The following is a 17,578-nucleotide window of genomic DNA, read 5'->3' as shown; positions in this document are numbered from 1 at the left end:
AGCCTTTTCCATAAAGCTGAGTCGGGGAGAACATTTTGGGGAGCTAAGGTGGGAAGCAGAAGGGACCATGCAAGCCTCCCTCACACACCCAGGAGCTCATGGATATACTTAGAACATTAAGAATATTTCAGCTCATCATTCTGGATGAGGACGGAATCCACCAATGAAAATGGGGGGATCACCAGCTATGAAACACGAAAACATACTTTTACTGTTACACATTGTTTTACAGTCAAACATTGTAGACATTTAGCGAAAACATACTTTTATTGTTACACATTGTTTTACAGTCAAACATTGTAGACATTTAGTGCCGCCCCCCTCCTCCAACGGAGAGTCCTGAGTGTCAAGGTGGCCATAAATTGTTGGGTACCATATTTTCCTGCCTCTTCTTTATTTGCACGTTTTCGAAGTACTTTAACAGCGCATCTTCCTTGCTGGCGGGTGGGTGTAAGAAGGAGGAGGCTGAAGGTTCTTGCCCTGTCGGGTAACGTGCAGAGGACCCTCATCATTGGACTGCGTCGGGAGGAAGTGGGAGCTCTCGGAGGTAGGGGAAGAAGGGGCATAAAGGGGGAGGGGGGAGCCAGCCACACAGGGACTCCAAGAAGCCTTAATAAAAGGCAAAGTGCATCTTCGCTGGACGGTGTTGGAAACGAGGAGAAACCAACAGAAAACACCAAAAGGGCAACCACAAGGGTTTCTGCTTTTTGGAACACTCTTAACCCAGGCCTCCAGCCCAGCGCCCGCGAGCCGGGTGAGCGGCCGCCACCTCCCCTGCGTCTGCAGGACCCGCTCCTCCATGAACTTGCCAAAACCCGAGCGCCTCTGCCGCGCACCGCAGCGCAGCCTCCGGAGCTCCGACGGGGAAGACGGTGAGATCGACATCCTGGGAGAGGAGGAAGATGAAGACGAGGAGGAGGAAGAGGAAGACGAAGAGGCGGAGGAGAGCCCGCGGTTCCTAGCGCAGCCGGGGGCGCCAGAGGCGCGGCGGGGCGCGGGCGCGCTCCCCCGAGAGCCCCCCGAGAGCGGCGGCGCCCCGAGCGACTCCTCCAAGTTTGGCACCGAGTTCAGGGCGTCGAGCGGCCCTGCGGCGGCCTGTGGGGGCGGCCCGCAGCCGGCGAAGCCCCCCTACTCGTACATCGCGCTCATCACCATGGCCATCCTGCAGAGCCCGCACAAGCGCCTCACGCTCAGCGGCATCTGCGCCTTCATCAGCGGCCGCTTCCCCTACTACCGCCGCAAGTTCCCCGCCTGGCAGAACAGCATCCGCCACAACCTCTCGCTCAACGACTGCTTCGTCAAGATCCCCCGCGAGCCGGGCCACCCGGGCAAGGGCAACTACTGGAGCCTGGACCCCGCCTCCCAGGACATGTTTGACAACGGCAGCTTCCTCCGGCGCAGGAAGCGCTTCAAGCGCCACCAGCCGCCGCCGGGAGTCCACCTGCACCAGCCCGTGCCCGTGCCCGCCGCGCCCGCCGCCCTGCACGGCCTCTGCGCGGGCCTGCTGCTCGGGCCCCCCGCCCCGCCGCAGCCAGTCCCGGGGGCCTACCCCCCCGCCGCCGCCGCCGCCGGCAGCCGCCCGTGCGCGCTGCTGCACCCTCACCCGCTTCGCTACCTGCTGCTGTCGGCCCCGGCCTGCGCCGAGACGCCCGGGAAGGCGCTGCGCCCCGACCTGGCCGCCGCCGGCGCGCTCTCGCCGCTGCAGCCCTCCCCGCGCTCCCGGCCTCGGGAGGAGCGCAAGGGGCCGGCGGCGCGGCCGCGAGACCGATGCACCCCCTTCAGCATCGAGAGTATCATGCGAGGGGCCCGGGGAGGGGGCACCGGGGCCGCGCAGGGTCTGCCCCCGACCCCGTGGGGCTACTGCCACCTGCTGCAGCGCCCGGCGGGCCTGCTGCAGCACCGGGCCGCCCCCCCCTTGCTGCGCGTGTCCGCTGCGGCCGCCGCGTCGGCTGCCCGGACCCTGTTGGAGCAGCCGCAGCAGCCCCCGCAGCAGGGCCGTACCAGCGGCGGCGCTCCGAGCGAGGGCGCTCTGCTGGGCCAGCGCCTGTCCGCCCCCGCGGCGCTGCTGGGGTGTCAGCCCGGAGCAGGAGGCCCCGGGCTGCCCACGGTGGCCAGCCTTTCCGGCAGAGAGGGTATCTTGCCGGCCTTTTGAGGAGCATCCACGCCCTGTCCGGGCGCTGACTCCGCGGGGCGCACCTGCAGCCCAGGTGTAGCGCAGAGCAATGAGGGGTCCCGCTCGCCTCGCCTTCTGCTCTCACGCACAACACCCCGCGCGGCGGGGGCAACGCGGGTGCATCTGAATCCCTCAGCCGGACAACCACTAACTGAAGCACAGTTCGGGTCGCTGCAAAATATTTACAAAGCTCAAGTCGGATACTGTCCAGACAACCGGGACATAAACTTCGGACGGCGGCAGCTCTTGTCCTTTTTTTCTTTCCCCCCAGCCTCAGGTTGTGGCTTCCAGGGCTTTTCCGGTTACACATTTTAGAGGAAGTAGGAACGTGAGCGGGATATTTCGTTCTGTTTTAAAAAAAGAGAGAAAAAGAAAATACACAAGGTCCAATGCACGACTTGTTTCCCCTTGTTCACTCCCTAGGAACTGTAAATATTAGTCCCAAGTCAAGTGCAAAATACTTATGTTCTTTATGTCTTCCTGAAATGGATGTGTAATATGGAATTTTAATTTTGAAACATTTGTTTCTGATCTGTGTGTCTGATGTGCCATCTTACGTGGAAAGATGTTGAAATCAAAGCTAGCTATATAGACCAAATAAAATGCGAAATCACTACACTGCATCATTTATTTCATATTACTTCCCAATAATCGATTTCTAAGTGGAACTTCTTTCAAAACTTAGTTCTTGGGTCCCCTGGGTGGCTCCGTCGGTTAAGCCTCTGCCTTCTGCTGGGGTCATGATCTCAGGGTCCTGGGATCTAGCCCAGCGATGGGCTCCCTGCTTAGCAGGCAGCTTGCTTCTCCCTCTGCCCCTCCCCCTGCTTGTGCTCTCTCTCTCTCTCTCTCTCTCTCTCTCAAATAAATAAAATCTTAAAAAAATAAAACTTAGTTCCTTCCTCCCAGTTAAACAATTTAGTTTTACAATTCATCTTCATTATAGGTAGCAGAAACAATTTTCAAAACGGCTTTCAAAACTTCCAAATATTTGAAGTTGAAAAGGTCCTGGGTTTTAAAATAACGGGATTCAGTATTTATGAAACCGATAGAAGAAAAAGAATTGGAGAGAACTGTAAATATATTCTCCATTTGTTTTTCATTTTTCTAAAGACGTTGATTTTTCGCCTGGACAAAGTGGAGTACCATCTGAGATCAACTCAGAATGTAGCGGCCAACATTTACTAGGGAAATTTTTTTTAAAAAAGGCATTCGAATGTTCAAAAGCAGGGCCAGGGAAAAAAGCAAGGATCAAATGAAGCAACTGTGTTGTGGACATTTACAATTAAAACCATTTTCTCCCCAGATGGATGCCTTCTAAGGGCTCATAGTCCATTTCTTTAGAACAGAGAGAACTTTGTTGTTGTTGTTTCAAAAGGAATTTCTGAAAGAACTTTGCAACCAGAAAGGTTTCACTGTCATTCGGCTCCAGGTGACCGGGTGGGAGGGAAACCAGACGAAGATGCCCATCAGGAAATACTCCCCAGAGAAAGCAAGTCTCTAGAGACCCCGCGGCACTAGCACTCCCGGTCCGGAGAAGGGCTCCTGTTTCAAAAGAATTGCATTCCTTGCCGCTTTGGGAGAAGTCACTTGGTAAATGTGAGAAGGTCCTTTCCGTTCATCTACTCCGCTGTTCCAGCTGTGAATTTCTAGGGAAGACAGACACATTTTTACAGCCGTTTAATTTGTCCACTTTTACCCCACTTTCTCATCTCCTCCCCAGCACTGAGAACTTCTTCGCAAGTCTTGCCTGCGATCCTCACCTCCTCCGGGCTTGCAGTAGTGCAGTTCTGGGGACGTTCTGGGAAGCTCTCAAGCCCAACCTAGGTAGCCGCCTAGACTCGAACTTCCATTCTCCCTCCGCCCTGCACGTGCAGTGTAGCCTTAGTCCGCACCACCAGCACCGCGGACTCCCGGCAACGGCCCTTATGCTCCGGCTGCCGGGGACCTAAAAGCCCCTTCTAACCCCCCCCCCGCCAGCCACTTTCCCTTCTCAGGTTTTGCCCCGTCTTGCCAGACCCTCTGCACCCCGGCTTTAAGATCCGTTTGGCATATTCTGCAGATCTGGGGCTACCTGTGTTTGGCAACAAGCCCTGATAAAGAGAGCTTATTTCCTGCCAAGAACAATCCCGCTCACGTTCCAGCGCCGCCCCCCACCCCCACTCCCCTTGCTCTTGAGTGCGAAACCCTCTGCGGGCCTACACGCGTTCATTTATTCGGTCAACAAACTTCGTGGGAGCAATGCGTGGAGCCGCCGCTGAGCCCAGAGCCGACCCTCGGGGCTGAAGCCGGTTTCTTCCTTCGCTTCGCCCCAGGCCAGACCAGCACCGTCACGAACACGGGTGTCTGAGGGTCAGAACCCGGCCCAAGCCGGCCCCTCCCGCTCCTACTAATGAAAGCACATCGAACATGAATTTTCGAGAAAACTGTGGATTCGGTGGAAGGGTAAACTAAACGTTCTCCGCTGAACTTGGCGACTGCGCGGACAGGTCGGGCCTCGCGGGGGGCCCACGGGGTGCCCCTCCCGGCCCGCCCAGCCACGGCCCGGGTGCTGCGGCCAGCACCAGCCCAGCGGTGAGGACCAGCCCGGGCTGAGCCCACACCGCTGGCGGGGCGGCGCGGGGGCAGGTGGGTCCGCGCAGGGGCGTCCGGGCGCCTCCCGGGTCCCCGCGGCTGTCAGGGCCACACCTGCTGTACACCCCCGCGCGCAAGGCACAGCGTTTCCCTGTTGCGCAGAGGGATCGAGAGACGGGGTTGCCTCCGACCTTCGGGCTCCTCTTCTTGAGACCGGGCTGACTGGACACTTCCCGAGCGGCTGGGGGAGCGGAGCCTACGGGCTGGGAGGCGCAGAGAGGCTGGGGCGAGGGCAGGAGGGAAAGCGTGTAAAGCGACTCCCCCTCGGGTCCCACCGGCTAATAACTGATGGCAGTAAGGACAGCGGCTCACCGTTCTCCTCTGCTCCCTGTCTGTCTGCCAGGCACTGGGCTCCCCTTTAGCCCTCCCAGCACCCAGTGGAGAAGCCACGCTGGAATCCCCATCACACAGATGAGAAGTTTGCGACTTAGAGAAACTGAGAAACTCGCCCCAAGACCCTGAGGCGGTGGCACCGGGCCCTATTTGGTTTCTGAACCGCTAACCCTAAGGGCGCCCGCGACCTTCTCCTGGTTGGGCCTCGGGTGGGTCACGGAGACCGAGGCCTAAACGGACCTAAATTCCCGGCTCCCTGCCCCAGGCCCGGCGTGCCGGGAAGCGCACTTGTCCCCCCAGGACCCGGCCCCCCCAAGCTCGCGCCGTCGCTTCCCCAGCCCAGCTCCGGGCGCTCTGCTCCGCGTTTGTCTAGGAAGCGCTTGGGTGGAGCAGTGGGAAGGTCACGGCCGGGACTGCACCTGCCGCGCCCGGGTCCGCGCCGAACTACCCGACTCCACCCAAGGCAGCCAGCCAGGAGGCAGAGAAGGGTGCGTTCTTCCTCCCCAGTGGGATTTGCGTCCTCTTTGCGCTGGTGAGCCCCAAGAACCCAGGCACGCCTGGACGTAGTTGTCGGCGGCGCTGCGACCCCCCAGTCCGCCTGCGGGTCCGCAGCCGCCGCCCCCTCCCTGCCGCCCGCCCTCGGCGGTGGAGTTCGGCGGATGGCTGCCCCGCGCTGCCCCGCCAGGCCACACTTGGTCCCGGGAACCTTGACCCTGCGCTCCGGCTCGCGCCCCGCGCCAGGCACTGGTTCTGGACTGGCGAAAGGGTCGTGATGTGGCCGGGGGGCTGGGCCGCACCTGCCTGGAGCGAGCTAGGGAGGGATGGCGACGCTGGGCTGGGCCAGGGCCAGCCCGCAGTTCACCCTCAGGTCAGAAGGAAGGGGCCCACTGCGTGGGGGTGGAGGCGGGGGCGCCTGCGGGCGAGGAGAGAGGGCGTCTGGGAAGCTGCAGACTGAGTGGCAGAAGGCAGCGAGCCTCGGTGCCCGTCGGCGGCCCGGTGGCGGGTGGCGCGGCGGTAACGTTCTCCGCGTCCTGCCCCGGCACACTGTGGGTGTCCGCAGTGTTTCAAAATACTCATGGGAATGCAGCTAATGCGGCTCTCTGCCGAAACCAGACGCCCCAGCTCCTTTCATCTGCCTTAGAAGCAATAAGGACAGAAAATCTAGAGAAACAGCAGAAACTAAGCGACGAGGAGTAAGGTGAAAACGGCAGTAAGAACTAACAGGGCTGAGAGCGAGATGAAGCGATTTTCAGCTTTTGGGGTTTTTGCACCGATCCGTCACCACATTGCACTGAAAGCCTGAGGGGACTGGGCTCTCATTCCCCCTGGCACTTAGGAAGAATGTTCAGAAATGTCTAGTCTGAACTGTAATCCCACTCTGACTGCTAATGTCCCCTACCTGTCATTTCTACAAAAATGGTTTAGGCTTAATGGCTGTTTTTTCTTTTCTTTTTTTTTTCTTTCGTATCAGCACTGAAATTATTTAAGTGTGTTTTGAGTATTCATTGATTCCATATACACCACTTGGTTCAAAGAACTTACATAGATGATAGCTAATAATACCAAAATCTACCACCCCCACCCCCCAAAAAAAACCACCGCGGAAAAATAGGTGTAGGAAAAGCAAAAGGGTTTGAGAATCCAGTCTGAAATTCAGTTCCACACCAGTTCCCCATTGCTCAACTACCTTAACATAATCAAGGTTTATATGTCAAAATGGATGCTTATAAAAGAAATACCTGGATATAAACTTCATTTTCTTTCTTTCTTTCTTTTATAAAGATTTTATTTATTTGACAGAGAGAGATAGTGAGAGAGGGAACACAAGCAGGGGGAGTGGGAGAGGGAGAAGCAGGCTTCCCGTGGAGCAGGGAGCCCGATGCGGGGCTCGATCCCAGGACCCTGGGATCATGACCTGAGCGGAAGGCAGACGCTTAACCGACTGAGCCACCCAGGCACCCCAGAAACTTCATTTTCTTATTTGTTCTTGGAATGCAGGAGTATGTTTATTGAAATCAGTAATTAAGAACACTTTGGGATAGTTATGATTTATTCAGCTAGTGAAACAGATTCTATTCCCAAATACAGGCAAAGAGAACAACGAAATTAAATTAAGTGTAAGAGATTTCCTTTTCTCAGATAGTTTTGCTATGAATAGCTATGTCTATATTTAAGGCCATATTCATGACCAGTAGTTCTGAAAATTAACATGACTATTATTGTGTTATCTGAAGTATCTCTTGTATAAGAGATATTGTGCCATATTTCAAGCAGTGTTGACTTCTCCCTTAAGTTTTAAGTCTTTTTGAAATACATATAATAGAAACTTCCAAACATACACAAAGTTAGAGAGATTAGTGAAATTAACCTCCATGTGCCCCCCTCCACCCCCCAAGGCCAGCCTGGTTTCATCTTTACCCTCTGACAGTCCTCTTCCCGTTGGATTATTTTGAATCAAACCCCAGATATCCTGTCATTTCACCCATAAATATTTTTGAACATTTCCCTAAAAGATAAGAATTCCATTTCATGGTATGTAACCACTATACCATTAGCCCCCCTGAGTAACTCATTAATAGCACCAACTTCTCCAGGGAATATTTACATATTCTGAATCATCTCAGAACTTTTTGTTTAGTTGGTTGGTTTAAATTAGGAAACAAACAAGGGCTACACTTACACGGTTGATACCATGTCTTGTGTCTCGGTAAAGATTCTTCAATCCCCTTTATTGTACTGCATTTTTGTTTTTGCAGAAACTGGACTGTTCATCTTAAAGAATTGGACATTCTGGATCTTGTGATTACAGGCAACATCTTTCTGGTAAGATATTCTCAAGCATATGGTTATTTATTTATTTACTTATTTATTTAAAGACTTTTCTATTTATTTATTTATTTGAGAGGGCTGAGCGAGAGCACAAGTAGGGGGAGTGGCCGACGGAGCCAAAGAGGGAGAGGGAGAAACAGGCAACCCGCTGAGCAGGCAGCCCAATGCGGGGCTGGATCCCAGGACCCTGGGATCACAACCCTAGCCAAAGGCAGACGCCCAACCAACTGAGCCACCCAGGCGCCCCAGCATAATATCATTTATTTAGACTTTCAAATATTAGCAGATAATAGTATTGTTTGTAGAGGGGCAGGGAGCGGTCAAGATAGTTTGAAGAGTCAACTGTTGAGAGAATAAATTTTTATTCGGGGAAGCATGGGAAGGCTTATATGAAATTTTCCTAAACATATAATTTTTAAAAAGAGATTCCTACGGGTGAGTGAGTTGCAGAATGGTTCACTATTCAATAAACATTGGATGAGTTTTTTTTAAAAAAAAGATTACTAGCTGGCTCGGTCAATAGAGCACAAGTAGGGGAGTCTGCTTGAGATTCTCCCTCTGCCCCTCCCCCCACTCTCTCTCTTAAATAAGTAAATAAATCTTAAAAAAAAAAAAGGAAAGTAATCAACCTTTTTGGGTTCCTACTACTTTAATAAGTATACGCACTAAATAAAATTTCCATTGCCATTCTTCCATTGTATATTGGACTTCTATTCTCTCATTTGTCTCATTCTGCAGTTATTTGCAGACGTTTCTATGTTACGCACTCTCTGGAATCCCTTTGAGTCTTAATGATCTTTATACCTCAAATGATTTCCAGCACATTGTCAAAAACACAGGTGAAATTAATTTAAATCAGTTGTATCTATAATATTGATAAGTGTGTAAAAGCGTGTTCATATATTGGACTCTGATTTGAGCTTGGGTGGATCTAAATATTCAAATTACCAACATTATTTGAAAATTATTATTATTCACCTAGAATAGATAGAGATTTTAGGTAAGGCTGGATCTGTATAATACCTTAATGAATAGGTCACATTTCCTGGCCATTTAATACCTGTTTGGTAAGCAGTCGATGCTCTGTATAATGCTTTTGGGTACTTTTTGTTTGCTTGAGTTTCCCGATTCACTGCATTCAACACTTAATATGATATATTATATCTGTATATTATATATTATCTATGTGTATCTTACATGTCTATTATATGTGTATATTTGGCTTTCAGTAGCTTTGGAAGTTTAATCCTGGAATAGATTTCCAATGTTTAGGTTGAAACGGCTGAACAGGTGGAAAAACCTTAGCCTTATTTCTGTATTTTTCCTGTCCCTCCTCCCTCCTGGGACTCCAAATACAAATATGTTAGGTTGCTTAAAGTTGTCCCATAGCTCACTGATGCTCTTAATTTTTTCCAGTGTTTTTTTTCTCTGTTTCATTTTGGCTAATTTAAAAAACGTACTTACCCTTCATTCTGCAATGTGTAATGTGCTGTTGATCCCATCCAGGGTGTTCTTCGTCTCACACATTATAATGTTCGTTTCTACAAGTGCGTTTGGGTCTTTTTCTCTATCTTCCATGTCTCCAGAGACAATGCTCAATCTTTAGCTTCTGGAACATATGGGATCCAGTAACATAAGTGTCCAGATGTACTTGTATGCTAACTCTATCATTTATGTCGTTTCTGGGTTGTTTATGATCGATTTTTATCCCCATTCTGTGTCCTAGTTTCTTGCCTCTTCACATCTCTGATAATTTTTGACTGGGTGACAGACATTGTAAGTTTCACTCTGTTGGGTGCTTGATAGTTTTTTATTTCTCTAACTATTCCTGAACTTTGTTCTATCACACTGTTAAGCTACTTGGAAAGGGTTTGATCTTTTCAGATTTTACTTAGTTAGGCATTAAGAACAGCGCTTGAGGGGCGCCTGGGTGGCTCAGTTGGTTAAGCACCTGCCTTCGGCTCAGCTCATGATCCCAGGGTCCCACATCAGGTTCCCTGCTCAGTGGGGAGTCTGCTTCTCCTTCTCCCTCTGCCCCTGCTCATGCACGCACTCTTTCTCTCAAATAAATAAAAATCTTAAAAAAAAAAAGAACAGCACTTGATCTAAGACTGCTTTGCCCCAAGCACTGAGGCAGAACCCAAAGCCTCATGAGTACTCTACCTGAAGCCTCATGAATTGAGGTTGTCCACTCTGGCTGACAGCCCCAGGCACCAATCCTGCCCCATGTGAGCACCCGGTGCCGTTCCCTTTAATCCTGGTGGATGGTTCTTTCTCCTGTCTCAGGCATGCTCTCACTTGCATGCTCTCTGATCAGTACTCTGCAGGATACTCGAGGGGGATGAGTATTGGAGGCAGCTCTCCCCAGTACGCCGCTCTGCTGGTCTAGCCACCTTGGCCTTCCCGGACTTCTCAGCTCTGTCTTCTCAAATCAGGGAGACCTCTGAGCTCTGTCTACACCTGCTCCCTGGTCTGCGGCCAGGAAACCCTCACAAGACAGAAAACTGGGACAGTGGGAGCGCTCCCCTGATTTGTTTTCCATCTCTGGGGGATCCCTGTCCTTTACTGCTTCATTACGGTGTCTTCACATATATTGTCTAGTTTTCTGCTCTTTCAGGTGGGAGGGTAATTTTGGTCTCTGTGGCTTCATCTTGGCCAGAAGAAGTCATTTACCCAAGCGCTTCTACATCAAAAGACATATAATTGTATTTTAAGTTACTTTCCCTTTAAATCTCTTTTACCTTCTATCGATTATTTGGAAATTCCATTCTACTCAGGTTCTATGATCCATTTGGTTGATTCAGTGCGTGAGGCATTCCAAAACAGTCGTTAAGCCAAGGGGGACTCGGTCTGATGGGGCGAGAATTGTCGCTCTCCTGCCTACAGCGACCCTTACAGTTCACTCTGCATGTGGAGACAGTTTTGAAAGTGAAAGGGGGTGTTGTTAATAATTATATCAGGACCGTGGTTCCAACCAGACTATCCCTGGGGCTGGCGACACATTTGCACCCCACGTCTACTCTGTGTCCATGTGCATCATTACTTAATTCTACAGCCTTTACTGAGCTGGCTCTGTGCCAGGGGCTGGCATTGCCAAGATGAATAAGGCCACATCCGGCCTGAAGGAGTGGACACAGAGAGAGAAAGCACTTTGCATGATCCAGTGTGATCTGTTCTCCGATAGAGCACAAGGAACTGAATGAAGGCCCAGTGAAGGGCACGTCTAACTCCAGTGGAGGGGTGGTTAGGGCAGCTTCCCAGAGGAGCTGAGTCTTGAAGTCTGTTCACTGGGTACTTGGGATGAGAGGTTGGGGGAAAATGGTATTCTGCTCTGTGTTGGGGCCAAGAACCAGGGGAACAGAGTGTAATTAGAGGTTCATTCTGATTGGCGGGAGAACAATGTACATACCATATGGAAAGGAGAGCAGAAAGCAGTACTTACAGAGTGAATATTTAGTGCTCACTTACCCCTGGCTGGATGCAGTTCCAGGCACTTCCAAAATTTAATCTTTATAAGGACCCAAGGAGGGAGGTATTATTATTATTGTCCTCATTTTACAGAGGAGGAATCTAATCTGAGACACAGAGAGGGTAGGTCCCTTGCCCAGGGCCACACAGCAAGTTTGTGGTAGATCCTGGAATTGAGTCCGGAGTCCCTTCATTCTCAACTCCTGAGAGCCAGATGCTAAGAAGCCTCACTATTCGGAGCCGAGCTTTGCTAACGACAGTGTCCTGCAGGCAACCAGGACCCTCTAAAGCATCTGAAGCCAGAAGGGACTCATCTGAAGATGGTATAAGAAGGCTTCTCCCCAAGAGGAGCATTAACATGGGATTTCGTAGGGATTTCTACTAGGGGCAAGAGGTGGTGAGAGTGTGAGTTAAAGCTGCAGCAGTGGGGATGGACGGGAGGGGGTGCATTTACCTGCTGGCTAGTGTCCTTTGGCGTGGTGAGTATAGTCGGAGTCCAGGGAGAGGCCAGGCATCGGGCTTGTGCCCCTGCGTGGACACACGGTTATAGCAGGAGAAGCAGGTGTGTTGGAGAGGGGGATTCCAGCTGAAGACTTCTGCCTCAGCCATGGAGTATCTGAGGGGCTCGTACAAGCGCCAGGCGGAAGTCCAGGAGGCAGTAGGAGACTGAAAACTGGACTCAGGAGAGTGGTTTGGGCAGGGGGTGTGGGGAGCCGTCAGCATGGGGGAGGCGGGAGAGCTGGTGTTTGGCTGAGGCATGGGTGGAGGAGAAGACAGGTGGGGACAAACGCGGGACACCCCTGTTCATGAGGTGCTGTGTGGGTGGGGGGACCTCAGGGGGGCCGAGAAGATGCTGAGGAGAACTAGGGGCCCCCTAGTTACAGCTGCAGAAGAGCAACAAGGAGTAAATGAGTAGCTGGAGCCCAGAAAGGTCAAATCAAAGGAAGACTGGATTTGGTACTAGCTGGTCACATGCAGAAGGATCTTGGAGCCAGAAGGAAAATCATGGTGACTTACGGGGTGTCTTAGTTTCCTGGGGCTGCCGCCACAAAGCACCTCAGTCCAGGGGGCTTAAAATAGCAGCACTTTGCTCTCTCCTGGTTCTGGAGGCTTGAAGTCTGAAGTCAAGGTGTCAGAAGGGCCATGCTCTCTCTGAAGCCTCTAAGAAAGGTCTGTTCTGTGCTTTTCTCTTAGTTTCTGGTGTTGCCTGCAACCCTTGGGGTTCCTTGGCTTGTAGACGCAATGCCCCAGTCTGTGGCCTTCTCCCTGAGCACTGGCCGTGTCTCCTCGCCTCTTCTTAGGTTTACTAACTTCACTAATTACATCTGCAAAGCCCTATTTTCAAACAAGGTCACACTCTGAGCTTTCTGGGAAAAAACATACATTTTGTGTGGGGGGCGGGGGGCACTGATGACCCCACTACAGGGGTAAATAAGTATCAAGGAAGAGTGTGGACTTTGCTTTAAGAAGCTGGAGAGAGAGACAGGAATAAAGAGATTCTTTTCCCCCTGAAATGGGAGAGTCTTAAACTGTTGAATAAATGAAGGAGCCCTAGGGATGGAGAGGTTAAGGATTCCGGGCTGAGAGCGATGGAAGTCCCCGAGGGGCGGGGGCCTGGAGCCCAGGTGCTGGGTCCAAGGTGGGCAGGCAGAATGGGGCGGGGTGGGGAGGAGGGGGCGAGGTGAGCCCCGCAGCCGGACAGGGACGTGTCTGAGGGCACAGGGGACACCAAGCGGGGCGGGATGAGACATAACAACGCAGCTCTGTGCCTGTTGGAGGTGTTCCGTTCAGCAAATCAAGAGCAGATGTTGGAGTGAGCAGCTGAAACAACAGCTTGAGAAACGAGTCCTACTTTGTGGGGAGACGATTAGTTAAGGATTCTGGCCTTGGGAACCCAGTCTGTTCGTGCCTGTTACAGAGGTTTGGGGGAGCAGGTTCGGCGTCGATGGGAGAATGATCATGATGGCCAGAGGGAGAAGCCCCGTCATCAAGAAAGCCAGTCCCTGTCTTGGAGACAAGTGTTCACCCAGTGCTGTCGTTACCCTCCATGTAATAATGGTCCTAGATGCGGCCATCTGGAGGAGTCCTTATGGCAAAGGACAGAGCAGGGAGCATGAAGCCCCAGCGTTGAGATAAAAAGATAACTCAGGGTGGGGCTGGAGGAGGAAGCGGGCGGGGGGGGGGGCTCTTTCCAGGTCGGCTTGGCCAGGTCCTTCAGTCCCCGGTGAGCAAAACCATCCCCAGCCGCAGGCGGCAGGTTTGCCGAATACTCCCCAAGAAGAACACTTGGCAAATGACCGCATCGCACACGTGCTGGGGAGCCCCTCCGGTCTCTCTTCTGCTTCAACGCCGTCCCCCTTCGCCCCTTAATCTCAGAGTCTGTGGGAGCAATGGGGAGGTTTGAGGAAGACTTACTCCGAATGAAATCCCTAGTGTATTCTGTTTCTCAACTGCAGGGAGAAATGCAGAACAGTGTAAGAGTTGTTACAGAGCTTGTTTCTATCCCATCTGTGTTGGGTCCATCCGTGCAGGAGCCTTTTCTGGATCCAACTATTTAATTGTTGTGGAGGGCCTGGCCTAAAATCTGAGCAGATGAAAACCGTTTTAGGAGAGTTGAAATTCTAACCCTTGATGGGCTAAAGCAGCTGAGCCCTGGCCCTGCGTTTTCACACATCTGTTTCAACGAGCTGCCCCTACCGCCAGAACAGCGGTTCCCAACCAGGGGCAATTTTGTCCCCCAGGGAGGAACATTTGGCAATGTCTGGAGTCCCTTTTGCCCCTTCTATTTTTAAAAATCATGGCAAAATACACAGAACATAAAATTTAGCGTTTTGACCGTTTTTTGGTGGATGGCTCCGAGGCACGTTCACTGTTGTGCAACCATCACCACTGACCATCTCCAGACCCCTTTTCATCTTATATTTTATTTTTTTTAAAGATTTTATTTATTTATTAGAGAGAGAGAGCACAAGCAGGGGGAGCGGCAGAGAGAGAAGCAGGCTCCCTGCTGAGTAAGGAGCCCAACATGGGGCTCCATCCCAGGACCCTGGGATCATGACCTGAGCCAAAGGCAGACACTTAACCGACTGAGCCACCCAGGCGCCCCCTTCTTCATCTTATAAAACTGAAACTCTGTACCCGTTCGAAGATAACTCCCCATTCCTTCCTCCCCTCCAGCCCCGGGCAACCACCATTCCTTTTTCTGTCCTTATGAATTGGACTTCTTAGAGGTACCTCACACACATCTGGGGAAGGGGGTGCTGCTGGCCCCCAGGGCGTCCAGCCCAGGGGAGGCCTCTCAACATCCTGCAATGCCCAGAACAACTCCCACAGCACAGCATCGCCCAACCCAAGCATCACTCATACTGAGCCTGAGAAACCCTGAGATCGAAGAGATCCATTCAGAGTCTCAAGCTGCAGCATCTTAATCAGCAGATAACAGTGGTGCCACAATAATAAACCATCTCCAGACCTGTGATTTAACACAAACGAGTTTCATTTGTGCTCTGACATGAGGAATCGTTAGTCAGCGACCTGGGCGTGGTGAAGTGTGTGGCAGCTTTCAAAATTTCCATGGGAAATGGCCACATCACTTTAATCCACGTTTGATTGCTCCGATCAAAATCACATGCCCATGCCTCATTTCAGAGGAAGTAAGGATGTGCATCTTTGTGACTTTGGCCTAAAGATTTTTACATGAGACTGTTGGTTTCTTTCTTTTTTTAAAAATAGACTTCATTTTTTTTCAAGCATATTTAGGGTCAGAGCAAGCCTGAGTAGAAAGTACAGTTATTTCTATATACCTCCTGCTCCCCCTCCCACCACATGCACAGCCTCCCTGCTTATGAACACCCCCCAACTGGAGCGGGACTTGGTGATACTGGTGAACCTCCCCTGACACATCATTATCACCTAAAGTCCATAGTTTACAGTAGGGTCCACTCTTGGTGTTATAGATTCTTTGGGTTTTGACAAATATATTAGGATATAATCCACCATTATTCCATCATACAGAGTAGTTTCGCTGCCCTTAAAACTCTCCATGCTCTGCCTATTTATCCCTCCCTCCTCCAGCCCCTAGCAACCACTGATCTTTTCATTGCTTCCATAGTTTTGCCTTTTCCAGAATGTCATGTAGTGGGAATCATACAGTATGTAGCCTTTTCAGATGGGCTTTTCTCACTTAGTAATATGCATCTAAAGTGCTTCCTTGTCCTTTCATGGCTTGACAGCTCATTTCTTTATAGTGCTGAATAATAGTCCGTTGCCTGGATGTACTGAAGTTCATCTACACACCTACTGAAGGATGACTTTGTTGGTTCCCAGTTCTTGATCACTTTTCAGAAAGTGATTTAGCAGCAAATACAATGAGACTCGGGTGTTTTGGAAGAAATTTCAAATATTTAAAGGAGTAAATTATTTTTTTTAAAGGTTTTATTTATGTATTTATTTGAGAGAGAGAGCGAGACAGAGCATGAGCAGGAAGGAGGGGCAGAGGGAGAGGGAGAAGCAGGCTCCATGCTGAGCAAGGAGCCTGATGCAGGACTCGAACCCAGGACCCCAGGATCATGACCTGAGCCGAAGGCAGACACTTAACCGAATGAGCCACCCAGGTGCCCCTAGAGGAGTAAATTCTTATATTTCATCCGATGGTTCATTTTTGTTTTAAAAGCTTGGTGGGTTTTCATCCTGGCTGCAAACTAGAGTCACTGAAGTGTTCTTAAAAATAATCTGGTGGGAATGCCTGGGTGGCTCAGTGGGTTGGGCATCTGCCTTCGGCTCCGCTCATGATCCCGGGGTCCTGAGATCAAGTCCTGCATGGCGCTGCCTGCTCAGCAGGAAGTCTGCTTCTCCCTCTACCCTTCCCCCTGCTCGTAATCTCTCTCTCTCTCAAATAAACAAATAAAATCTTAAAAAAAAAATACTCTGGTGCTGGGCTCCAAGTCAAGCAATACTAAATTAATTGCTTGGATTTTTTAGGTGCCACAAATATTGAAAATCATTTTTTACACAGAACTCATCCTGGTTGGTGTCAATCTCCTTAGAAATCCAGAGACTCTGTTTTGATAAGGCAGTGGATGAGTAACTCCTGCTTCTATAGCTTTTTGCCTTTTCTCCATGTTGTGACCTAGAACTGTAGGGACCTCAACTGAATCAAAATTTATTCAAGTGTATGAGAATATCTTAAGCTATTTTTTGGTGAAAATCTTGACCCTCCTGGAGGTGCTCTTGAAGCTTGCTTCCCAAGTGAGAATAAAAACAGTGGTGGGGCGCCTGGGTGGCTCAGTCGGTTAAGCATCCGACTCTTGATTTCGGCTCAGGTCATGATCTCAGGGTCCTGAGATCGAGCCCTATGTCTGACCCTATGCTGGGTGTGGAGCCTGCTTGAGATTCTGTCTGTCCCTCTCTCCCTGCCCCTCCCCCTGTTCTCTCTCTCCCTCTCTCTAGACAAACAAAAAACAATGGCCATCACTTACTGAACACCTACTGTGTAACACTCATTGAGCTGAACACTTTTACATATAATATTTAATATTCTTTTTTTTAAACTCCAGTTCATGTCCATTATCAGTGTGATAATTCATGTGGAAGCTTATATAAAGTAAGAGAAAGTTTTTTTTACCTTGCTATTAAATGTGGATATTTCTTTTCTTTTTTTTTAAATTTTTTTATTGTTATGTTAATCCCCATACGTTACATCATTAGTTTTAGATGTAGTGTTCCATGATTCATTGTTTGTGTGTAACACCCAGTGCTCCATGCAGAACGTGCCCTCCTCAATACTCATCACCAGGCTAACCCATCCTCCCACCCCCCTCCCCTCTAGAACCCTCAGTTTGTTTTTCAGAGTCCATTGTCTCTCATGGTTTGTCTACCCCTCCGATTTCACCCCCTTCATTCTTCCCCTCCTGCTATCTTCTTCTTCTTTTTTTCTTTTTTTTTCTTAACATATATTGCATTATTTGTTTCAGAGATACAGATCTGAGATTCAACAGTCTTGCACAATTCACAGCGCTTACCAGAGCACATACCCTCCCCAGTGTCTATCACCCAGTCACCCCATCCCTCCCACCCCACCCCCCACTCCAGCAACCCTCAGTTTGTTTCTTGAGATTAAGAATTCCTCACATCAGTGAGGTCATA

The 17,578-nt window shown here is 50.6% G+C and overlaps 1 protein-coding gene across 1 annotated transcript; it reads left to right on the top strand.

The window, feature by feature from the left end:
• Positions 1 to 364: 364 nt before the first annotated feature.
• On the top strand, positions 365 to 2,152 carry LOC118026221 (forkhead box protein D4-like 1). Its single transcript, XM_035028969.1, has one exon. It carries the CDS (start codon positions 800 to 802, stop codon positions 2,150 to 2,152), a length of 1,353 nt encoding a protein of 450 aa, XP_034884860.1. The 5' UTR covers positions 365 to 799.
• The last annotated feature ends 15,426 nt before the right edge of the window (positions 2,153 to 17,578 follow it).

The sequence above is a fragment of the Mirounga leonina genome, unplaced genomic scaffold (genome assembly GCF_011800145.1).
Source record: "Mirounga leonina isolate KUSES-001 unplaced genomic scaffold, KU_Mleo_1.0 Mir_224, whole genome shotgun sequence".
Classification (NCBI taxonomy): domain Eukaryota; kingdom Metazoa; phylum Chordata; class Mammalia; order Carnivora; family Phocidae; genus Mirounga; species Mirounga leonina.
Note: the sequence above shows the minus strand (reverse complement) of the source record. Positions and strands in the feature narration are given on the sequence as shown.